The sequence below is a fragment of the Phocoena phocoena genome, chromosome 10, assembly GCF_963924675.1.
Source record: "Phocoena phocoena chromosome 10, mPhoPho1.1, whole genome shotgun sequence".
Taxonomy (NCBI): domain Eukaryota; kingdom Metazoa; phylum Chordata; class Mammalia; order Artiodactyla; family Phocoenidae; genus Phocoena; species Phocoena phocoena.
In genome coordinates this window covers 79,224,498-79,250,432 of record NC_089228.1, presented here as the reverse complement: position 1 = coordinate 79,250,432, position 25,935 = coordinate 79,224,498, and the positions used below count along the sequence as shown (strand labels likewise).

The following is a 25,935-nucleotide window of genomic DNA, read 5'->3' as shown; positions in this document are numbered from 1 at the left end:
CAGCGGCCATGGCTCACGGGCCCAGCCGCTCTGCGGCATGTGGGATCTTCCCGGACCGGGGCACGAACCCGTGTCCCCTGCATCGGCAGGCGGACTCTCAACCACTGCGCCACCAGGGAAGCCTTGAAGGTCATGTTTTAAACAGCCAGTAGTAGTCCATCAGAATACATTGGTGAAGTCCTTTCAAATTCAGAATACTGAAAGCAGCATCCAGAGATTTTGATATTTATTTTGGGATGTTGACCTTAGGAGCTAATCTCTTTAAAGCCATTAGTAACTAGAGTGACTAACTACTCTGATTTATACAGAACTGAGGAGTTTCCTGGGACACATGACCTTTAGTGACAAAACCTGGAAAGTTCAAGGCAAACCAGCACGAGTTGGTCACCCTACTAAGAAATCACCTTTCAAGCTCTTACCGACCTCATAGTCTGTGATCTGCACTGCAACAAATTTGCTGAGAATTAATGAAACTTTTCCTTGACGTTAATGCAGAAACCTATATTTTACCTCATTTTGTTCCCCTAAGAAATTTGTCTCATGGAATTAATATTCTTTGAGGAGACACAGGCATTTCTTATAAGAGAAGGGGACCTGAGTGACTGCATATGTATTTTACCCTCCTGGTTGGGGCCAGGGAAGTTTGAGCCAAGTAAGGAACAGCTGCCCATGGGGCCCTTAATCTAGAGCAGGGCTTTTTTCACTTGCTCTAATTGAATTACTTGTTTTTCACTTTACTTTATGGTTTGTTTTCCATGCAGATAGTCTCAGAATGTTGAATTAAATAATTCATGATTTCCCAATTATTGGTTTAGGTACAGTTGGCATTTCTTGAATTGATTATACTTTCTTGAGGGAGCTTTTGGAGTCTCTTCATATGTAGAGCTTTAAAGATAAGAAGTTTGCCCATGAGAGGTACAGCCCGGCCAGCAGGGGCGGGGCTAACACAGTGGTTCACTGTTGATCCTTGGGGGTCACCACCCTTTCACACAACCCAGGGACTCTGAACTTCTCGCGTGCCCTAGGTCCCTTTGGCAGTCTAGTGAAGCCTAGATCCATTCTCAGAATAATATTTTTAATGCATAAAATAAAATAGGATCATAAAAGAAGCCAGTTGTATTGATCCAGCTATCAAAATACTAAAAAACAAATTTGTGATATACTAATATATATGCTTCTTTATTAGCACATTAAATAACGGTATCTAGTTCTGGTTCTAATTACTATCGTAACGTCCATGTTGTTGTTGTAGATATTCTTTGAAAAGTGCTGCCATAAATTCCTTCTCTCCCTGTAAGTGTGTGCTATTCCTCCCCTGGAGAAGTGGAGGCTCACTCCCTTTCCTTTGAATGTGAGTCTGCCTTCCTGACTTGCTTGACCAATAGAATATAGTAGAAGTGATGTTCTGGGACTTTCAGGCCTAGGTCACAAGAACACTTGCATAAGAAGACCATTTTGCCTGGATGTCTTTCTTGCTCTTGGGATGCTCCCTTTTGGGATGCAGCCCTCAGGCTATGGGAACCCCAAATTCTATGGAAGCCCTGTGTTTTTCACACTGCTTGGCAGCCCAGATGAACTCTAGCTAGTAGCCAACATCAGTTTCCAGCCATGTAAGTTATCTCTCTTGGACATCCAGACCAGTTGAGCCCAGTAATGGGGTCTTGCTGGTAACTCTGTTTTTTTCCCCTTACTTGAAAACACATTAAAAATCTCTTTATTTTACCCTTATGTCAGTGCTTCTCAGAATTTCTTATGTGTATTCAGGAATGCTCCCTTAGAAGGCGGATTCCTACATTAAAAGAAAAAAGATACTGGGAGACAACTCATGGTCTCTGCCACAATTATCTCTCATTTTATAACTGAGGAAAATGGGACCCAAAAGGGGTATCCAAGAAAGAGTTCAGAGATCATGGAGACAGCACAGATTCAAATCTAGGCCTCCAGATTCCTTGAGTGTGTTTAGTTCATTACACTATCCCTATTTAATCATGTGGGAGGGATCAGAATAGAGCCCTTCAAAGGCTATGATCTAAAGGGTCATGGTGATATAAACAGATACACCACCATAAAGCATATTTTAAGAGAAAGTTAGGAATATCTGTTTCTTAGAGGTATATCCCCATATTTGAAAATTAATAGCATTTAATAAACAAAAACCTATAGGTGGGATGTGACTGCCTTTTGCTACAGATGTGTTGTTAAGACCAGGATCCTGTTTGTCAGGCTGCTGTGTACTCCTAGGGCCTGCTCTGTGTCGAATGGCTTGTCCTCACTTTCTTGCATTTGTCACATCAGTGACGCTTTGTGAGCCTTGGATCCTGTCTGAAGCCATCCATTTGCCTCTCTTTATTTACATGATAACATTGCCTGATGGCAAGTTAGTGTCTGGATAAAAAAACATTGCTCTTACCTGGATTGAGCTGGGTTTTTGTCTGGTTTAAGGACAGTCGGATAGCCCCTCTGACTGCATTTCTCAGGTGGCAGTAGTGTGTGGAGGGTTTGCACAGAGGTGGTGAGCTTGCTGCACTGTGCCAGGATCGGCTGGGCTGTGCTCACAGGTGCAAAAGGCGGGCGTCACCCTGCTGTCTTCCAGCATGTGATGAGTACCAACAGGAACTTCGCATCTTTGTGTTCCTATGGTCCATGATAGCTCTGGAACAGAGGAGATGCTCTCTGTGTTTTTGTTAAATGAATGAATGAACAGTGAACTGGATGGAATGCCGATGAATCCCAGCCCCTCTCTTCCATTCATATTGATGGCATCCTTGCTGGACTTGCAGTGGGTCAGCAGGAATGATTGTTGTTGGCATAGTGAGGCTGGATGCCTCGGGGTGGTTGCTCTAATACCATATTAGTGTTTACTTACTATAGTAAGAGTCCTCTTTATTTGGACTGTGCTGTGTATGGTACATATCATTCTATATGTATATCACTTTAGATGTTTTAAAAATTAAGTGACAACATATAAAATTAGAAATTTGACTTCAGAACCTATTTTGTTTTGAGAATAGGTTAACCTTTTTGGAAACCTGAGAAACCTAACTGTCCAGAGCAGCAAGTTTCCATTTTCCGAAGGCCTTGGTCTTGGGTATAGAATATTGTAGAATATTCCAGGGGCTCCCCAAGGCCTTTAGGGTAAATCTCCACATCATTGATTTGGACCACAGAGTCCTTTGTGATCTGGCCTCGTTGCCCAGCTCTTCCCTGTGCGCCCTGCCGACCAATCGCACGCGTCTACTTACTGTTTTCGGATGGAGGCGGCTCTTTCTCCTCTCTGCTCATTTATACTTGCCATTCTCTCTGCCTGGCACTTGCCCCACCCCTCCTTCCCACTTACCCCCACCCCCTTTCCCACCCTAACCCTCTGCCAGTTGCTACTTTCTGTCTTTGAACGCTCAACTTAGTGTCATCTCTTCCAGAAAGTGTCCCTGAATCCCGTTTGATGTAGTTCTCTTTCTTCTGTGTTCCTACAACACCTTGGGCCTATTTCCATCCTATTTCCTTATTCTGTAATTATTATTTACGTTTATGTTGCCTTGAGGACAGAGGCCCTATCTTATTCAACTTATCCCAGTGGAAAACACAAGATCTGGCGCGGAGCTGAGACTCCATAAATGCTAGAGTGAGTAAAGGAGAGTGAGAGGCAGGTACTGCCTAGTCGGTTCCTGTGTAAGTGTTTCTAGGGGTTTTGGAAGCTGAAGGGAGAGCTGTCACTGTCACTCTGAGAATCTTTGCACACTAGGGATGGGTGGAGGGTGGTGAGACCCTAAGAACCTTAGCAACTGACTGGCAGGTGCTGACCTTGTTGGGGAGCCCTGGTGGTCTGCCGCAGAACCCGGCCTGGGAATCATTCAATTCCAGCATTTATTCAGGTTCCTTGGGCCAGAAACTTACTCTCTGTGAGTTGTGCTTCCCACAGCTAAGAGGATGCTCTGTGCAAGAGAGGGCAGGCTCAATCCTTTTTTTTCTTTTTTTTTTGGTACGCGGGCCTCTCACTGTTGTGGCCCCTCCCGTTGCGGAGCACAGGCTCCAGACGCATAGGCTCAGCGGCCATGGCTCACGGGCCCAGCCGCTCTGCGGCATGTGGAATCTTCCCGGACTGGGGCACAAACCCGCGTCCCCTGCATCGGCAGGTGGACTCTCAACCACTGCGCCACCAGGGAAGCCCCACGCTCATTCCTTTTGCCAGTGGAGTTCTCCGAACTCTTGTGTTCCCAGTGGCTTTCCCTTCTCCCCTGCTGAGCTGGTGGCCTTCGCTCAAGCTCCTCCCCGCACCTTGCACCGGAGCCTGATGTTCCCCCCGTGGGTCAGCACCTGAGGATCTGCTGGGCCTGGTGTGTCTTGCTGAGCAGGAGCTCAGAGCTCTCTGGGGACTTAACTGCCTCCCCAGCCCGCAGGCCCGCCCTGGCTTAGCACCTGGGCGGATGACACACCTCCTGTGGTGTTAGCTAGAGCAGCTTGAGGATCTTCTGTTTGCTGGGAAATTGTTTCAGAGGTTACTTTTTCTCATTTGCGTAGCGTGGACTCACCTGGTTTTGTTTGTTTTCTTTTTTTGGTGAAACTATAAAAGGAAGAGGGTAAACGAGAAAACATCAGCGCCTGCTTAGAGCTATGACACTGGCTACTGCAAAGGGACCCAAGTGCTGCTGTTTGACTAGTTCACGTCTGAATCGCAGCACTAGTGAGGAAATCATTGTAACTGAGGGAATCTTCGGAGTGGTGCAGTATGTCTTTTTGGCTCCCGGTGTGTGTACCTGGTGTGTATTTAATGCTATCTTAAGAGTCTGAATGAATTAAAAAGGCTTCTCACACTTCTTAAATTATCTCATTCATCAGAGAAGGCTTCCGGCAGAGCCGGCCAGTAGTTCAAGTGGAAAGGGAAGGAAACAGTTAAAGGGTTTTAAACTGCTAAAGAGGGCTTTTCTATTTTTCTGGGAAGGCAACAGTTTGCATGGAAATCACAGCTTTTATACATTAAGTATGGTTATGAGTCTCTTCTTTTAAGCTGTGTGAGAAATGTGGACTTTTTTCCCCAAGGGAAAAGGAGAACTAGGACCAAAGGGGCATGTAGCTTCGTGCCAAGGTCTTTCAGGTAACAGAGAAAAGGGAGAGACTGGTTGGTACTTGGAAAATAGAGTATTTTATTGGTAAACAGTTTTTGCCATAGCATGCTTAATTCAAGCCCCACTCAGAGAGGAAAACTTTAGCCACAATTTTTGGCAACTCTACGATTTTAGTATCTTTTCTTCTCCCATCCAAATTCCACCATATTTCATCACAGGCAAACCCAAATCACACTGCATAATAAGGACCATTCCAGCACTTCAGTGCCAAGTGCTGGCCTTGCTACAAGGTCCCACATTACTTGAATGATAGTAGTCAGAGAGGCTGGGTTAAAATCAGAAGGCAGTAAAATATTATCAGCAAGAAATGATGCAAGAAAGAGCAGAAGTATTCAAATTTAATTTTTTGAGCCAAAAAAAGGAATACATTATGTAAATATAAGGCTACAGAAACATATGACAGATCAAAGAGATTTCGATCCTTCATTTAGTAATAGTAACAGTAATTACAGTATAGTGTTAATAGTAGTGCCAGTGGTAATAATATACTCATTTGTTTAATAAGATAATAAAGTGAGTTCAGTTTTTTTATGTGCCAGGCATTGTGTTAATATTATTTTATCTCACTTAAGCTTTATAAAGATGCTGTGATGTTGGCACCACATTCTATGCACAAGGAAACCAAGATTGAGAGCAGAAGTTCTTAAACTTTAGCATGCATGAGATCAACTGAGATGGTTGTAAACTACTAATCATTTGCATTTTGAATCAATTCAGCATGAAAATATGTCCTAATTATTCATATGGACTTCTAAAAAATTAACAATATATCTTGGAGACAACATATCAGTAAAAAGAAATCTACTACGTCCTACTAAATGACTGCATACTATTCCAGAGAAAAAATGTAACATGATTTATTGAACTATTTTACTGATGAACTTAAATTTTTTCCCCAATTTTTACAAGCATTATTACAGCAAAAGTATTTATACCTTATTGTACGAGTGGGAGAATTTCTCTGGGCCAATTGATTTCCAAAGTGGAATCCATAGCCCACCTATGTCTGAAATCACTCAGGATGCTTCTTAAAAAATTCAAAACATACCTTCAAGGAACATGTAATCACCAAAATATCAACACTTTTTGAGCCCAGAAGAAGACACAAAACTTCTGAATTCATTCTCAAAGCTATAAAATTGATTCTAAAATTAGACAAAGAGAGCACAAAGAAAGAATATTAGGTGCTAATCTAATTGACATTGATGAGAAGTTTTACAAAATCAAATGTACCTGTACTTTAGAAGAATCATATATAATGATTAAATAGAGTTTAATCCTAGGAATGCAAGTATGTTTCTACTTCAGGAAAAATTTATTAACGTAATTAATTAAGGCAACATTGGAACACTTTTCTCTCCCCAAGACTGTACCTTGAATCTCTTTATAATAATAAGGCACACTTTTCAATATATGAAGAGCCAGAGAACGGCCAAAAAAGTTTAACTTTCTCCCCTTATCAAATACAGTGCCAGTTTTCACCTACATTACTCTGTCTCTCTACCTAAGAATGGGCTCTTGAAGACCTAAAACGTCCAAGGCTGCAGAGCCCATGTAGTCATGGGGGTGAGTGATGGAAGTGTTATTTTGGGGAACTTTGAGTATGAAGAAAAAAAACATAGTAGGACAGTGGGGCAGAGAGGATGGGTTAAGAAGTGCTGAGGAAGGATTAAATCATTGAAACAAATTATAGGTTTATAATGGTGTCCAGTCACAAGTTTCTCAGCATATTTGGGACACTGAAGGGAAAATTTCTCCAAGTTATTTCATAGAAGCATCTAAATAAAATAAAAATAAAATCTAAGCAAATATTTCAAGCAAGATTTTTTGACAGTATTCCATTTTCTGCTTTTTTTTCTTGGTGTGAAAAATATGCAGTCTTCCTCTTGAATGGGGCACAGAGCTATCTTTATGCATTACTTAGGGGCAAAAGTTAGAGCTAATGATCACAGTGTGTCAAACTTATCTTCTCCCCACCCAAAGGAAAAATGTTTACATGGTAATAACAAGAGGATTCTGTAGGAGTAACAAGAGGATTTCCCACAAAGGCTTACCAACTTATGAAAGAGAAAGCATTTGATCGATTTCATTGCCTACTCAACCAACCCCAAAATTATTAGGCTAGAAATAGAAGAAATTTTTCTTAACCTGATATAAAGTATTTATAAGAAATCCACAGGAAAGTTCAAAGATAACCATGAAAGATTAATTACTTTCTGTTAGAGTCAGGAGCAAACCAGCTCCTATGACTGGAGATGACAGACAATGCAATAGGACAAGAAAAAATATAATAAAGGGCATAACCATGAGAAAGAAGGAGGAAAACAATTACTGGTAAACATATTATTTTTCACTAGAAAAATACAAGAAATTCAAATGAAATATTGTTAAACAAAAGAGGTCAGTAAAACAGATGAAACCACACCAATATATAATGAGCAATAGCATTCTTATATCATAATAATCATCAATTAGAAAAGGTAATAGACAAAAGATTCTATTTTTTATGGAAAAAAACCCTAGATGTAAACTTAACAAGGCATATGAAAAAAAGAAAAACCCTTAAAACTTAGGTGAATAAATTATGACACACCAGTACAAGAAGACACAACGTTGCAAACATTTTTCCCCCATATGAATCTATAAATTCAATTACTTTTAAAAGAACCCCATTCAGATGTTGTAGAGGGAATATAATTTTTTAGGGAGAAACTAAGCCAAATGCCCAGATATATAGATTCATTTCATACTAAAAGTTTTGTAATAGAGATCATCCCTGATTGGTTATTGTCAGGTGGATTTTAATGTTTACATTATGTGATTTAAAGGTGAGCTGAAAGGGTGTCCCAAGTTTGCAATCTTTGCAGGGTGTTTTAATTTGTACACTTTGTACAAATATTCAGTTTCCTCTTGAAAGGAGATGAGTGCACACGGATTGCATGTGCCCCTACCTTCTTCTCTTCTGTTCTAACAGAGAAAGTGTTTTACCTTCTCTCAAAGGTCAGTCTCACCTGGCGTTCCCTGCATCACGTGCCGGTCTTCCCCTCCAGGTTGTTTCCTTTCCCTGTCTACAACCTTTCCCTGCTACAGCATGCTTCCCGACAGCACTTATGCATCTTTTTGCATGTCCATATGATTAAAAAATTCCCTTGAGCCCTCATCGACTTCTTGATGCTAGTTCTTCTCTCCTCGTTCTGTCTCTGCTTCCCTGGTATTTCTGAGAATGTAAATTTGATAGCCATCAACCTATAGACAGTATTTAAAGCCAGGAAAATATTTTTTCTTTTTCCAAGTATCAGACCCATATGTCCAACTGTCAAATTGAAACCTCTACTAAGATGACTTACAGGTATCTCAAACTAAACCCCTGGAGAGCATCCTCTATTCCTCTCCTCCCTGCACGAGTCTGCCATTCCCAGCTGCCACCTTGCTCCTCCCCTGCTTTTCGGATTGAGCCCATGATGTCGTCTCCCATTACCGACTACACAGTTCTTCTTGACACTTCAACCAATCTTGTATATTCTGTTCCTAAGTATTTCTCCCATCTGCCTGCTTTTCATCATCTCTCCCTTCACCACCTCTCAGGTGAACCACTAGGATGCCCCTTAGCTATTCTCCTCTGGCTTGTCTTGCCCTTATCAACTCCATTCTTCTCCACTGCAGCCAGAGTGATCTTTTAAAAATACAAAGTGGTTATGTAATTTCCCTGCTTAGAACTCTTTGTCGGCTTTATGTCACTCTTAGGAGAATGTCTCCAATTTGTCACGTAGCCTTCAAAGTCCTGCCTGACCCGCTCATCCGCCTGCCTTTCCACCTCCACCTCTCACCACTGCCCTCCAGCTTCTTCAGTCTAGGTGCCCTTGCTATTTTTCAGTCTTCTGAGTGTATGGAGCTTTCCCCCACTTTATGCTATTCATATATACTACTTTTTCTGTCTAGAGTGCTCTATCCCCATGATATTTTGCATTTTTCCTTCTTACCACTTAGCACAGTTTGTGCCTATATAGTTATCTGTGTGATTATATTTAGATGTCTATTTCCTCCACAAAAACTTAAGTTTCATGAGAGCCAGGCCTATGTCTCTTTGGCTCACCAAATAATGAAGTGACAGGCATAGAGCGAACATTCAAAAATATATATTGGGTGTAAAAAACAGATGATAGCTAATACTTTTATGCCTGGTAAGGGCAGGCACTGTAATTTTTTTTTGTGTGTGGTGTGCGGGCCTCTCACTGTTGTGGCCTCTCCCGTTGCGGAGCACAGGCTCCGGACGCGCAGGCTCAGCGGCCATGGCTCACGGGCCCAGCCGCTCCGCGGCACGTGGGATCTTCCCGGACCGGGGCACGAACCCGCGTCCCCTGCATCGGCAGGCGGACTCTCAACCACTGCGCCACCAGGGAAGCCCCACTGTAATACTTTTATATGTGATGTTTCACCTAATCCTTACTATCACCTCCATAAAGTATTAGTTCTCTTATTTTGCAGGCGGGGAACAGAGAAGCTAAGCAATTTTCCCAAGGAATGGCTTAACTGGGATTCAAATCTAGGTCTCTGAATTCTAATCAGGTGAGCATTCTGCCGCACTTGGGCAAATAGTAGTAGATGGATTAGCCTACATGTTTTTCTTACACTAATTCTTCATTAGTCAGGTGTTAGCCTACATGTTTTTCTTACACTAATTCTTCATTAGTCAGGTGTCAGTGACTATAGCCTGGAGAGAATGGGGGTATAGTTGAGATGTGAATGGGACTCTAGAACTACTTAGACCCTGGATATGTGTGGAGGGTAGGTAGGTGGGGCATCATGGGGATTCCAGCCATTGTGGGTTATGAGGAAATGAAGGCATTGGGTTCTCGGGGATGGATGGGCACTAGAAAGAAGGGAGAAACAGACACAATGATCCTTACTTTGAAATAGTGCCTGGGTCTTGCCATGATTATTTTGGTGCATATCAGAAGCAAATACTAAAAAGGATTCAGATCTACTTCTTCCTTCCACCAAAAACTCATCTGATCAATCTCATAAAAGTATTTACTTCTCCCTGTGGAATGGGAAGCCTTATTTTATTTATATTCATTTCTTTTACATATGTCAGTATCCAACAAAGCACTTGATAATATTTGCTAAGTGAATGAATAAACTTACTGGTCAGTGATAATTTTGCTTTATATATCATTCTTCTCTTGGGAATTTCTAGACACCCTGGATTAAGAAGGATTAGACCTAAGGATGGGGATTTCAGTATCTTTGCCAAGCAGTATGAAGGTATTTTAGAGTATTGGGACTTACGGCAGGGGTTGTAAAGTCTGGATATTATTGTTGAAATACATGTGAATTGTGAATAAAAGTTTTAGGAACCTTCATGGTCTCTGGGATGTATTTGAACTCAAGGGGAAAGGAAGTTATTTTGGAAACCCCAAGCATTAAATAAATGTAATTTATTGGAATTTACAAAGAAATTCTTAAAGACTTTGGGAATTTTTAAAATATATAACAATGGAAATGTTGAGAACAGTGAACACCTCTACAGAAGTAATTCTTATATTTATATAGAACATAAGCACTTCATGATCTTAGGAATGGAAAATACAGACTAGTTTGCTCAGAAGTTATGAACTTGAATACAGTGTGTTAAAATGTAGAACAGAGGTTATTTACTCAATATTTATTAGTCAGGTACTATATTCTAAGTTCTGTTTTAAGCATCAATTATGCGTTTATGAAATAATGCATATAATTTTTAAAACAAATAGAATACAAGCATTTTATTTTTAAGGAATTTATAGTGTTTTGGAGGGGTTTTTCCCTCCAGCTGGAAGAAATAATTGAAAGCTTGAGAAAACAATAACCAATAACATTAAAGAAAAGTAAAGAATCTCATAGTTTTCTGGACACATTGCCCTCTCTAGTGTCAAGCAGAGAAAAAAAGAGAGGATTTGTTTTCAAAAAAGAGCTGAAGGGGAAATAAACTCATTGAATATAATGTTTGCTACATGGAGCTATATCACTTATTTCATAGATCTTCATGTTTTTTCTTCAGGATTAAATTGGGAAAATATATTTATTTACTACAAGCTGATTTCATTATTTTTCTTAAGGAAACAAATCAAAACAAAAACCCACATAGGAAAATAAATTTGGTGCCTCATTTGGCTTTAACACTAACTGCCACATGTAAAAATTTAATAATTGGATCACCTGAGACTTACCAGTTTATGCCTTTCCAAATATGAATGTGTCGTGTACGGCAAGGGATGGAGAGGAATTTAATCATGAAACTTCAGGTTAGTACAGATTCATTAATGATACATTGAGATAACAGAATTATGTGGATAAAGCCTCTGCCCTCATTATGTGGATAAAACATCTGACCTCAAATTTATCAGAATGCCTGCTCTTCACTTTTATGTCTCCTGGGGATTGCAAGGTCGAGGTTTTTGCTGTTGTTATCCTGTTGCTTGTTTTTTTGAGTCTTGAGTCACCCGAGCAATCAGAGCACCATGGACCTTGTTTCAAGTGGCAAAACCAATGACCATGGGCATGCAGATATCTCTGAGGTCCTGTTTTCACTTCCTTTGGGTAAATACCCAGATGTGGAATTTCTGGATCATATGGTGGTTCTCTTTTTAATTTTTTGAGGAACCTCCATACTGTTTTCCATTGTGGCTGTACCAGTTTATAATTCCCACCAACAGTGCACTAAGGTGCCATTTTTTCAATTTCTTGCCAACACTTGTTATCTGTGTTTTCTTTTTGATAAAAGCCATACTAGGGTTGTGAGGTGATATCTTGTAGTTCTGGTTGCATTTCCCTGATGATTAGCGATGTTGAGTACATTTTCATATACCTGTGGTACATTTGTTATGTTTTCTTTGGGGAAATGTCTATTCAGTTCCTTTGCCCATTTTTTAAATTGAGTGGTTGCCGGGACAGGGAAGATGGGGAAATGAAGAGGTACTAGTCAAAGGGTACAATGTTCAGTTCTGCATGATGAATAAGTCCTAGAGAGCTATTGTACAGCAAAGTGCCTATAGCAAACAAGACGATATTCTGTACTTAAAATTTGCTAAGAGGGTAGATATTATGTTAAGTGTTCTTATCCAAAAGTAATCATAAATAAGTAAATAAGTTGATAAAAGGGTGGGAAGAAATTTTTGGAAAGAATAGATAGGTTTATGGCCTAGATTGTAGTGATGTTACATGGGTGTATACTTATTCCTAAACTCATTAAGTTGTATGCATGAAATATGTACAGCTTTTTGCATGTCAATTATACATCAATTTTTTAAATATTAAAGTTGTATTAAAAAAAGGCAATACCAAGTTGGCCACGCTGAATTCTTTGAAGCCTAATGGAGAGAACTGCAGCATAACAGCATCTCAAGACTAAAAATAAAACAAAACCAAGAAAGCTGGAATAAAAGAAGGCACAAATTCTTTTCTGTTTCTATAAAAATGGCAGCACCTTCTGCTATGTTCCTTTCAGAATTTGGGCTTTAGAGGATTGATCTGATACAGTTGGTAACTTTACTTAAAGACCTTCCTATTAAATAGATTCAAAATATTTTTGAAGAACAGATGGTATAGATTAGAGGAAGAGATAAACACTGTATGTTAAACATTTTATTGATCAATTAAAATATCATAATTTAAAATGTTGATTCTACTGTGGGAATTATGCACGTTTGTCTGTGATGGAGAAAGACACAGAGAGAGTGTGTGTGGGGAGGGGATGGGAATTTGTTGTCCGAAGTTTAAATTGGACTCTTCTCATGAGGTGAGAGTGAAGAGAGCAGCCTCCCCCTACCCCCACCCCAAAGACACACACACCAGGCAGGCAGATGGCTTTTCTTCAAGGTGTAAGGAAGCTGGCTTTCAGGCCTGAATCATGTGCTTCTGCGTACTTTGAAAACTGCCTCTTCTGCCTATATTTAAGACCAGTTTGAAAAAAATGATAGAGTAGAATAAAGAAACCACCTGTGTGGATTTGATGAAAAAGGCAGGCTGTAAAGTTAGCAGCTCTTTGAAAAGAATATAGTTACAGAAAGACTGCATCATCTTCTAGCACTTCTTTGTTCTGATTTTTCTATAAGACAACGAATTCTTTATAAATGAATACCAACATCTCTGTATATTAGTCTACTTGACTTTCATTTTCAATCATGTTAACCTTTCATTCCTGTGAACTGTTTATGTATGACAATTTCCATTCTATTCTAAAGGTAATTTTTTTGGATGAGCCATCCTCATATATCGTGATAGATGGAATATTTGGATAAATCGTTAGAGTCACCAAAAGCTAAATGACTACAAAGGAGAGAAAATACTACCAATGACTGTGTACATATGTATATCTAAGTATCTAAAATAGTTACTTTAGAGCTAAAAATAGTCTTCTCTTTTTATTTGTTTGTTTGTTTGTTTTGCGGTACGCGGACCTCTCACTGTTGTGGCCTCTCCCGCTGCAGAGCACAGGCTCCGGACGCGCAGGCCCAGCGGCCATGGCCCACGGGCCCAGCCGCTCCGCGGCACGCGGGATCCTCCCGGACCAGGGCACGAACCTGTGTCCCCTGCATCGGGAGGTGGACTCCCAACCACTGTGCCACCAGGGAAGCCCAGTCTTCTCTTTTTAAAAAGGAAGATTGGGTCACTTAATAGTGATTGAAATGGCATTAAAACTTATTTTTCCATTGGTTCACATATTTATGGGAAAGTATTGGAGCTAAGACTGAATGTAGAAACAAGCTTATTAATTATGGAAGGTACAGGAAAATAACAAGCCTACAAATAGTCCTTGTATGTCCTGCTCTGCCCTTGCATGCCATCATTCTCCCCTAGAAGTCAGAGACATGTCCAAAGTTGGTGTAGGCTGTGTTCCTGACAGTAGAAGGGTTGTAGTGGAAACTGTCTTCACCACCTAAGTTATGGGCCTGATACAGTGAATATAACACAAGCAGTGGGTCTGCCTGCCCTAAATTGTGCTTATTCGCGAGACCCCATCATTATTCCCAGGATCTGTGCCCTTCGCCCTTGATCTCTTTTCTACAGGATTTAGATGAATGTCAGACCCTTGGAATGCTACACAATAGTGACCTTGATCCCCTGACTTTGCTGGGGGAAAAAAGTGAGTTTAAATCTAGTTTTGAAATATATGGCACGCTTTGTAGCTATAGTAGTCAGATCATTTCTGATACAAAGAAGCCCTCGCCTTCTGTCGGAGACATCTGCCTTTTGATGTGGCTCAGGATTTCTGGTCTTAAGTGTAACTATGCATTTATAGAAGACTAATGCCTCTTTGTTTTTATTTTTGTAGTTGCATTTGATTCGTGGGGAAAGTCAGGTGATTTTTCCTGAGTGTTAACTTTCCAGATATTATTTATAAAGCTTTATCCTTCTCATTGTCAAAATACAACCATTTCAGGGGAGAAAAAAAAACCCAAACACCGCATGGGAAAAAACACTAAAATAAAGATGGTGGGATGTTTAGTGTTTGATGGATGAACAAGTAGAAAGAGGGTGTAATTCTGGACCAAGAGTCACCACCCCATGGCTGGTCCTGAGCTCCTTCGAGGGGGAAAGAAGTCTTTAATTACATCTGGTACTCATTAATTCTTTTTGGAGTCTCTTTCCAGATATGTTCCCCCATCAGCCTCCCATCGAGCAACAGAAATTCCAGATGGTTCCCCCCATATGCCAGTGCTCATCCTCTTCAGTAGGATAGATTGGTCACTGACATAGTAGGATGCAGGAGCCTTGGCCAAGTCAAGACAAGGTGAAAAGCACTGGGCCACAGTTAAATTAGATGTGGTCTGTCATTCAAGTTTCTAAATGGGCTGTGTGCATAACTGCTTCTGAATGATTTTTCTGAAACGTCTTGAGTAACTTCATGGAAATCATGCTACTCCTAGACAATGTGACATATTGGTCCTAACTTTCCACACCTGGAACAGAGAGAAATCCTCTAGAAGCTGTCATTATAGCTGAGGGTTGGTCCATTTGGACCTGATCTGCTCTAGATACTAAGTCAGGAGGAAGTGTTTTGCCTGTATCACTTGCAATGCTAGCTGTCATCTCTGTTACCGTAATACAAGGAGAATTCTTTTACAAAATTCTTTAGTGGTAATAGGTTTATTTCATTTTCACAGAATTTTTTTAATAATAGGCACTTGGACAGACCTTCTATTTTGAAGTCGATGAAAATGAAGATGAGGTCAATCTCCATGTAATGAAAAAGTATATTATCATTTCAAGGATATTGCATTGTATTTATTTGTCTGTCTTCACCTGATGATGGGAGACATGTCTAACTCATCTTTTTTTTTTTTTTAACATCTTAATTGGAGTATAATTGCTTTACAGTATTGTGTTACTTTCTCTGTATAACAAAGTGAATCAGCTATATGCATACGTATATCCCCGTATCCCCTCCGTCTCACGTTTCCCTCCGACACTTCTTATCCCACCCCTCTAGGTGGTCGCAAAGCACGGAGCTGATCTCCCTGTGCTATGGAGCTGCTTCCCACTAGCAGTCTATTTCCCATTTGGTATTGTATATATGTCAATGCTACTCTCGCACTTCGTCCCAGCTTACCCTTCCCGCTCACCGTGTCCTCAAGTCCATTCTGTATGTCTGTGTCTTTATTCCTGTCCTGCCCTTAGGTTGATCAGAATCATTTTTTCTTTTTAGATTTCATATATATATATGTTAGCATACGGTATTTGTTTTTCTCCTTCTGGCTTACTTCACTCTGTATGACAGACCCTAGGTCCATCCACTTTACTACAAATAATTCAATTTCGTTTCTTTTTATGGCTGAGTAATATTCCATTGTATATATGTGCCACATCTTCTTTATCCATTCATCTGTTGATGGACAGTTAGGTTGCTCCATGTCCTGGCTATTGTAAATAGTGTTGCAATGAACGTTGTGGTACATGACTCTTTTTGAATTATGGTTTTCTCACGGTATATGCCCAGTCATGGGATTTCTGGGTCATATGGTAGTTCTATTTTTAGTTTTACAAGGAGCCCCCGTACTGTTCTCCATAGTGACTGTATCAGTTTACGTTCCTACCAACAGTGCAAGAGGGTTCCCTTTTCTTCACACCTCTCCAGCATTTCTTGTTTGTAGATTTTTTGATGATGGCCATTCTGACCGGTGTGAGGTGATACCTCATTGTCGTTTTGATTTGCATTTCTCTAATGATTAGTGATGTTGAGTGTCTTTTCATGAGTTTGTTGGCAATCTGTATATCTTCTTTGGAGAAATGTCTATATAGGTGTTCTGCCCATTTTTGGATTCGGTTGTTTGTTTTTTTGATTTTGAGCTGCATGAGCTGCTTGTATATTTTGAAGATTAATCCTTTGTTAGTTGCTTTGTTTGTGAATATTTTTTCCCATTCTGAGGATTGTCTTTTCCTCTTGTTTATGGTTTCCATTGCTGTGCAAAAAGCTTTTAAGTTCCGTTTGGTCCCATTTGTTTATTTTTGTTTTTATTTCCATTTCTCTAGGAGGTGGGTCAAAAGGATGTTGCTGTGATTTATATCATAGAATGTTCTGCCTATGTTTTCCTTTAAGAGTTTTAGAGTTTCTGGCCTTACATGTAGGTCTTTAATCCATTTTGAGTTTATGTTTGTGTATGGTTTTAGGAAGTGTTCTAATTTAATTCTTTTACATGCAGCTGCCCAGTTTTCCCAGAAAAACGTATTGAAAAGGCTGTCTTTTCTCCATTGTATACTCTTGCTTGCTTTATCAAAGATAAGGTGACCATATGTGCATGGGTTTATCTCTGGGCTTTCTATCCTGTACCATACTGTCTTGATTACTGTAGCTTTGTAGTATAGTCTAAAGTCCTGGAGCCTGATTCCTCCAGCTCCATTTTTCTTTCTCATGATTGCTTTGGCTATTCGGGGTCTTTGGTCTTTCCATACAAATTGTGAAATTTTTTGTTCTAGTTCTGTGAAAAATGCCATTGATAGGGATTGCATTGAATCTGTGGATTGCTTTGGGTAGTAGAGTCATTTTCACAATGTTGATTCTTCCAATCCAAGGACATGGTATATCTCTCCATCTTTAATTTTGTATCATCTTTAATTTCTTTCATCAGTGTCTTACAGTTTTCTGCATACAGGTCTTTTGTCTCCTTAGATAGGTTTATTCCTAGGTATTTTATTCTTTTTGTTGCAATGGTAAAAGGGAGTGTTTCCCTAATTTCTCTTTAAGATTTTTCATCCTTAGTTTATAGGAATGCAAGAGATTTCTGTGCATTAATTTTGTATCCTGCTACTTTACCAAATTCATTGATTAGCTCTAGTAGTTTTCTGGTACCATCTTTAGGATTCTCTATGTATAGTATCATGTCATTTGCAAACAGTGACAGCTTTACTTCTTCTTTTCCGATTTGGATTCCTTCTATTTCTTTTTCGTCTCTGATTACTGTGGTTAAAACTTCCAAAACTACCTTGAATAATAGTGGTTAGAGTGGGAAACCTTGTCTTCATGATCTTAGTGGAAATAGTTTCAGTTTTTCACCACTGAGGACAATTTTGGCTGTGGGTTTGTCATATATGGCCTTTATTATGTTGAGGTCAGTTCCCTCTATGCCTACTTTCTGGAAAGTTTTTTTTTTAGCACAAATGGGTGTTGAATTTTGTCAAAAGATTTTTCTGCATCTATTGAAATGATCATATGGTTTTTCTCCTTCAGTTTGTTAATATGGTGTATCACATTGATTGATTTGAATATACTGAAGAATCCTTGCATTTCTGGAATAAACCCCACTTGATCATTGTGTATGATCCTTTTAATATGCTAGTATTTTGTTGAGGATTTTTGCATCTGTGTTCGTCAGTGCTATTGACCTGTAGTTTTCTTTTTTTGTGACATCTTTGTCTGGTTTTGGTATCAGGGTGACGGTGGCCTTGTAGAATGAGTTTGGGAGTGTTCCTCCCTCTGCTATATTTTGGAAGGTTTTGAGAAGGATAGGTGTTAGATCTTCTCTAAATGTTTGATAGAATTCGCTTGTGAAGCCATCTGGCCCTGGGCTTTTGTTTGTTGGAAGATTTTTAATCAGAGTCTCAATTTCAGTGCTTGTGATTGCTCTGTTTATATTTTCTGTTTCTTCCTGGTTCAGTCTTAGAAGGTTGTGCATTTCTAAGAATTTGTCCATTTCTTCCAGGTTGTCCATTTTATTGGCATAGAGTTGCTTGTAGTAATCTCTCATGATCCTTCGTATTTCTTCAGTGTCAGTTGTTACTTCTCCTTTTTCATTTCTTATTCTGTTGATTTGAGTCTTCTCCCTTTTTTTCTTGATGAGTCTGGCTAATGGGTTATCACTTTTGTTTATCTTCTCAAAGAAGCAGCTTTTAGTTTTATTGATCTTTGCTATCGTTTCCTTCATTTCTTTTTCATTTATTTCTGATCTGATCTTTATGATTTCTTTCCTTCTGCTAACTTAGGGGGTTTTTTTTTGTTCTTCTTTGTCTAATTGCTTTAAGTGTAAGGTTATGTTGTTTATTTGAGATGTTTCTTGTTTCTTGAGGTAGGATTGTATTGCTATAAACTTCTCTGTTAGAACTGCTTTTGCTGCATCCCATAGGTTTTGGGCCATCATGTTTTCATTGTTTATTTTTCTCTAGGTATTTTTTGACTTCCTCTTTGATTTCTTCAGTGATCTCTTGGTTATTTAGTAGAGTATTGTTTGGCCTCCATGGGTTTGTATGTTTTACAGGTTTTTTTCCTGTAATTGATATCTAGTCTCATAGCATTGTGGTTGGAAAAGATACTTGGTATGATTTCAATTTTCTTAAATTACCAAGGCTTGATTTGTGACCCAAGATATGATCTATCCTGGAGAATGTTTCATGGGCACTTGAGAATAAAGTGCATTCTGTTGTTTTTGGATGGAATGTCCTATAAATATCAATTAAGTCCATCTTGTTTAATGTATCATTTATAGCTTGTGTTTCCTTATTTATTTTCATTTTGGATGATCTGTCCATTGGTGAAAGTGGGGTGTTAAAAGTCCCCTACTATGAATGTGTTACTGTCGATTTCCCCTTTTATGACTGTTAGCATTTGCCTTATGTACTGAGGTGCTCCTATTTTGGGTGCATAAATATTTACAATTGTTATATCTTCTTCTTGGATTGATCCCTTGATCATTATGTAGTGTCCTTCTTTGTCTCTTGTAATAGTCTTTGTTTTAAAGTCTGTTTTGTCTGATATGAGAATTGCTACTCCAGCTTTCTTTTGGTTTCCATTTGCATGGAATATCTTTTTCCTTCCTCTCACTTTCAGTCTGTATGTGTCCCTAGGTCTGAAGTGGGTCTCTTGTAGACAGCATATATATGGGTCTTATTTTTGTATACATTCAGCCAGTTTATGTCTTTTGGTGGGAGCATTTAATCCATTTACATGTAAGGTAATTATTGAAATGTATGTTCTTATTACCATTTTCTTAATTGTTTTGGGTTTGTTTTTGTAGGTCTTTTCCTTCTCTTGTGTTTCTTGCCTAGAGAAGTTCCTTTAACAGTTGTTGTAAAGCTGGTTTGGTGGTGCTGAAGTCTCTCAGCTTTTGCTTGTCTGTAAAGGTTTTAATTTCTCCATCAAATCTGAATGAGAGAAATCCTTGCTGGGTAGAGAAATCTTGGTTGTAGGTTTTTCCCTTCCATCACTTCAGGTATGTCCTGCCAATCCCTTCTGGCTTGCAGAGTTTCTGCTGAAAGATCAGGTGTTAACCTTATGGGGATTCCCTTATATATTATTTGTTGCTTTTCCCTTGTTGCTTTTAATATTTTTTCTTTGTATTTAATTTTTGATAGTTTGATTAATATGTGTCTTGGCATGTTTCTCTTTGGGTTTATCCTGTATGGGACTCTCTGTGCTTCCTGGACTTGATCCACTATTTCCTTTCCCATGTTAGGGAAGTTTTCAACTATAATCTCTTCAAATATTTTCTCAGACCCTTTTTTTTTCTCTCCTTCTTCTGTGACCCCTATAATTTGAATGTTGGTGCATTTAATGTTGTCCCAGAGGTCTCTGAGACTGTCCTCAATTCTCTTCATTCTTTTTTCTTTTTTCTGCTCCCTGGCAGTTATTCCACCATTTTATCTTCCAGCTCACTTATCCATCCTTCTGCCTCAGTTATTCTGTTATGGCTTCCTTCTAGAGTATTTTTAATTTCAGTAATTGTGTTGTTCATCACTGTTTGTTTGCTCTTCAGTTCTTCTAGATCCTTGTTAAATGTTTCTTGTATTTTCTCCATTCTGTTTCCAAGATTTTGGATCATCTATACTCTCATTACCCTGAATTGTTTTTCAGGTAGGTTGCCTATTTTGTCTTCATTTATTTGGTCGTGTAGGTTTTTACCTTGCTCCTTCGTATGTAACATATTTTTTTGTCGTTTCTTTTTTTTGATGTGTGGTGCTGTATTCCTATCTTACTGGTGGTTTGGCCTGAGACATCCAGCACTGGAGTTTGCAGGCAGTTGTATAGAGCTGGGTCTTTGTGCTGAGATGAGGACCTCTGGGAGGCCTCACTCTGATTGATATTCCCTGGGGTCTGAGGTTCTCTGTTAGTCCAGCGGTTTGGACTCAGAGCTCCTTCCACAGGAGCTTGGGCCTGACCTCCTGCCTGGCAACCAAGATCCCGCAAGCTTCATGGCGCAGTAAAAAAAAATAAATAAAGAAAAACATCTACGAAGGGGGAATGTGCTAAAGACCAAAGGGAAAACTTTAAATTGCATGTGATAGACATATTTTAACTGAGAAGTATATTCAAAAGAGGCCTAATATCATGCTTTTGTGTGTGTGTTGTTTGTAAGTATTTTGTGAATGAGAGAAAACCTTTATTGAAGAAATTCAGTTATTTTGTACAATCAGGTTCAACAGCCAAACACTGGTAGAATGGACCATAGGTTGGCAGAGATACAGGCTATTTGTATAGAACTCTTGTATTGAAAAGCGTTTGCTTGAAATAATTTCTATCTTGCTTTTGAAGTCATGTTAAAGCCATGAATCTATAAAATATATGTTAAACCTAGAACATTCTCTAGATATTTCTTTTGTTCGAATGTGTGGAAAGGAGCAGACATGACATTGAAATTGAAATGCAAATTTATCTTCATCTGTTTAGCCTGATAATTCATTTTGTATCAGTCACTAATAAACTTGAATTTTAAGGGGTGTCGGGAACTAAACTCAACAGATCTGGGCAATGTTTATTTAACGGCTTTATCTTTGATGTCACAGTAAGCACTAGGGATTTTGAAAAAGGGATGTTCTCTTCTCCTAAGGAAGTAACAGTTGGAGAGAAAGACATAATTACACTGAGGACCAGCCCAGTGACAGTTCCCTCCTTACAAGCAATAATCATGTATGTAATTACAATAATGTGTTTTAGTGCTATGTTGTAAGAAGAGAGATTTTCACAGGGGAGTGGTGGATCCAGTGTGAGCCCATGAATGGCTTACCAGCAGAGCTAAAACTTGGGTTGCTTCTGATGAATGAGTGGGTGATGCAGATGCTGTTTGGCCCACGCCCACACCATGAGAACCTGTGTTCTACTATTTAACTGAGACACAAGGGGAGGGAGAGAATACGTGCAGGAGAATTTAGGGACCAGGTCCGGGGATGTCACACTTCGATTCTGCCTATGTTTTATTGACTACACCTCAGTCACATGGCTCATTTAATTGTAGAGGAGGCTAGAAAAGGTAGTCTAACTATGAACCTGGAGGAAGAGGGAAATGATTGGTTCACAACCCTCTACTCTCTGCCATAGGAAGGTGTGGTGGTCTTATCCTTTGAGCAGTAGGCAGGAACCAGAAAAGACAACTCCTGAGAAGTTAATTTGGGTGAGCAGGTCCTTAAGAACAACAGGTGCATTGTTTTCTCGAATGAGAAGTGAGATTATGTTAAAAAATTCCTTAAATATGAAACAGAAACAGACTCACAGCCATAGAGAATAGACTTGTGGTTGCCAAGGGAGAGGGGGTGGGAGAAGGAAGGACTGAGAGTGTGGGATTAGCAGAGGCAAACTATTATATATAGAGTGGATAACCAACAAGGACCTACTGTATAGCACAGGGAACTATATTCACTATCTTCTAATAACCTATAATGGAAAAGAATATATATATATATGTATAACTGAATTACTTTACTGTACACCAGAAACTAACACAACATTGTAAATCAACTATACTTCAACAAAATAATTTTTTTTAAATTCCTTAAAAATCTTTGCATGTGTCAGTGATTATGATACTTAAGATGTAAGCAGAAATGTTTATTTGATATCTTTAATTTGGGTTGAATTACTACCAAGCCTCAGAAAGTAACACTTAATACTTTGGCACACATGAAATATTTACTGTTTTAAAGGTGAATTTTTACTCATGTATTACTCTATTGTTACTTTCAAACAAAAATCAATGTTTCTTTCTCCTGAAGTTGTATGGAAACTGCTTTTATGGAAGGGGAAATTAAGAATAAGTTTTAACTTGTCCCATGAGCTCTGTAAGCTTGCCAAGCTAATGGACAACAGTACTAATAATGAAAATTTCCAGTGTTTATTGAGCATGTACCAGACACTGGGCTTTTCGTGGTGGGACTGAGGAATTGAGAATGGTTCAGCCCTTTAGGTCTGTTGACTCATTTAATCCTCACAAAAACCTTATGAATGAAGCAGGTATTTTTATTATCATCCTCACTTCACAGATTAGAAAACTGAGGCACAGAGAGGTAAAATTGTTGGTCCACGCAGTCAGACAGTAGCAGAGCTGGAATTCACATCCAGATAGTCTGACTTCAGAGGCCAAGGTCGTCTGTATGGTTGTCTACCTCTTAGACATGAGAACCAAACTGGAGGGATGGGGACAAAGGGTGTGGAGCTCATCTGGACGTTTGCACTAAAGTAGGCTTGGGGTAGGGTTTGGGGCATCAGCAATGCCTTTGGCCATGACCCTCAGTTTGTAAAACGATGGCAGAATGTATGCATCATGCCTCTTGTTTCCCCTGCCTCTTTATGAAAGCCTAGACTTTGGAAAACCATTTGCTATTCCACTTCTTGCCCCTCTCCTGGCCCAGGCAGCAAGGGAAGCAGCTCCTGAACTGCCTCGAGCACCGCAGTGCAGGTCACTGGAGGAGAGGAGGTAATTCTCGTTGTGTTTATGGGTCTGAGCAATTTCTTTTCCTTCTGCAGACAGGACTGTCCTTGTGGATACAGATCTTCCATCCCTCAGAGGCCTCTATGTGATGGGGACTCTAGAATTCCCTGTGGACAGAAGCAACGTTCTGAGCCTGGCCTGCATGCTCATCGCAGGCGGGGAACTGAAAGTCGGTGAGTCAAAGGCAAGGGCACCAGAATTGGGAGGAGAGAGAGACCTTGGGAGAGGATGGTGTCCTCCAGCAGGGTTGCTTGAGGGAGTTTGGGGAGGGCTGAGGCAAGGAGGAAGTTTGCTAGTAAAGCTTCTCCCTGGCAAGCTTTGGACACAGACAGAGGTGATGTTTGTTGGTCACCCCCTCCTGTCCACCTGCTGTCTGCTGCCATCTGGTCCCAGGGTCCTCATACTCATTGCAGGGCTCTTTTTGCCTCCTTCAGGCCACACATCAATTCTCCCTTTAGTTCTTTGTGTGAGAATTTACCCGTGGCTCACTCTTTCAGAAGATGTTGTAGGGTGGATTTGTTATCCTTTGATCAACCAACTCACAGGAAAATTTCAGTTGCTATCTTAGTGCACATCCTTCAGTGAACAGACCTGAAAGCTAAGCTGTGCGCTCGTGCTATACTGGGGCAGAAATCACTGTGAAGTGAGAGTGAGTCTCTCAAGGAAGCAGGGCTGTTTGCGCAGTGTGGGAGATGCCTTGAGAGGAGCCTTATAGAGCCATCACATCCTAGGACAGTAAAGGGAGAAAGCTTGGGAGAAGGCAAGCAATTCACCTGGCCCCCTCCCCCCCAAACCCATGAACTGCTTTGTCTGTTATGTTTTGTGGCTTCCTGGTCAGGGGCCAGAGATACAATGGTGCTAGGAGATGAGGGTCCTCCCGCTGGGAGGTGAGGGATGTTGCAGGATGGAGTGGATCTGGGGTGGTCTTTAACCAGGTCTGGTACACTGGCTTACTTAAATAAAAACCCGAGTTGCTCTAGGTAGGTTCTGTACTTGAAACTGTTGTACACAATGATGGGAAGACATGTCCCTTGCCCTCAAAGGAACTACTTTTGAACTCAGAAAGGTGTTCTACTTTGACCCCACAGAGGAGATTAAAAGAGAATTTTCAGAAACAAAAGTACCTTATCCCAAAGAAACAATCTCTGATGGTGAGGAAATGTTTAGATATTGTTGTTCAGTAGCATGCAAATTTTAGACTCTCTGGAAGGAGAGACTTCTAGGCCTAACTACCTGTCCAAAGTTTAAATCACTGCAAGAAGCTTCCTGAAAAATTTTGGTCAAACCTCTTCTTGAATGCTTCCAGTGACAGAAAAATCAAAACATTTTGAGACAACGTGTTCCCACTTTTAAAAAGTCTGTTAGAATTCTTTCCCTTCTTATAGACAAAGTCTATCTATCTTCCTCTAATTTCTGTTGGTTCAGGTTCTTCTGTTTGATCTAGTTAGGACAAGTATCAGACTCCTCTTTTGACAGCCCTTCATCTACATTTTATTGAATCTTCTCTTTTTCAGGTTATGCAGTTCCTATTATTTTAGCCGTATATAAATCGCAGTTATTTTAATCACAGTTATTATTATGATTATATTATTATAGTTATATCATTTTAATCACAGTTATTGATGTTTTAAAATAGCTTTTATTTTTGCTTCTATTGTGCCACCTGGAAAATACAGAAAAGCAAGTAGAGAGTTATACCAAAGAAATAATCACTTATACTCCCAAATATAAAGATAGATTCAGTTAATGTTTTGTAGCCCTAAAATCATTTTTTTCCTTACACGTGCATGTGTACATGCACACACGTGCTCTAAAACATAGAGTATACAGTCTGATAATCTTCTGAATCCTATACTAACAATATGAGAATTTCCTCAATTCATTCTATTTCCAAGACACAATTTTGATAGCTTTAATATTCCACATCCATGTGAGTCTATACATATACATACCTGTATAACAATTTAGTTAACTATTTTTCTATTGTTGAACTTCATGGTTATTTCAGGTTTTGATTTTTTTGTTTTTTTTGTCCTTGTAACTTACTCTGCAATGAACATCTTAGTAATTAAGTCGTTATTTACATCTCTGATTATTTTCTCAGGATAGACTTTTATAAGTGGAATTAATGGGCCCAAGGGTAAGTGCATGCTTTAAGGTCCTGGATGCATATTGTCAAATTGCTTTTCGGAAAGATTTTACAAATTTGCACTGCCTCCATGTTTCTGAGTTATGAGATCCCCTCATGCTTCCTGAAATTGTCACTAAACACACTTGTTTTGTTTAATTCCTCTGAAAGTATGAAGCCAGGGGGAAAGAACTATTCTCCAGATTAAGAGTATAAGCATAAGGCATGACTTATTCTAAACAGAGTGAAATAAATATAGCAGAATTGGGCTATATTCATGGGCTCTAAGTCAGACAGCCTGGGGTCACATCTGACCTGGTTACCTACTTGATGTTTGGCCTTAAATAAATCAGCCTCTGGATGCCTCCATCACTTCATCTGTAATATGTGATAGAACCTACCTCAGAGGGATGCTGAAACCATAAGTATAACAGCTCCTACTAAGTGCTTGGCATATAATAGGTGTTTAATAAGTGCTAGTTTATCTGTAAGGGTGCCTGCGGGAAGTACATGT

At 39.6% G+C, this 25,935-nt stretch overlaps 1 protein-coding gene across 1 annotated transcript in view; it reads left to right on the top strand.

Annotated features, from left to right (window-relative positions):
- The window catches only part of PKHD1 (PKHD1 ciliary IPT domain containing fibrocystin/polyductin), a 430,010-nt gene that overhangs the window by 250,248 nt on the left and 153,827 nt on the right, over positions 1-25,935 (top strand). The window contains exon 52 of the mRNA XM_065885004.1: positions 23,329-23,466. Within this exon, the coding sequence (XP_065741076.1) occupies positions 23,329-23,466 (138 nt within the window). The remainder of the gene's footprint in view (positions 1-23,328; positions 23,467-25,935) is intronic.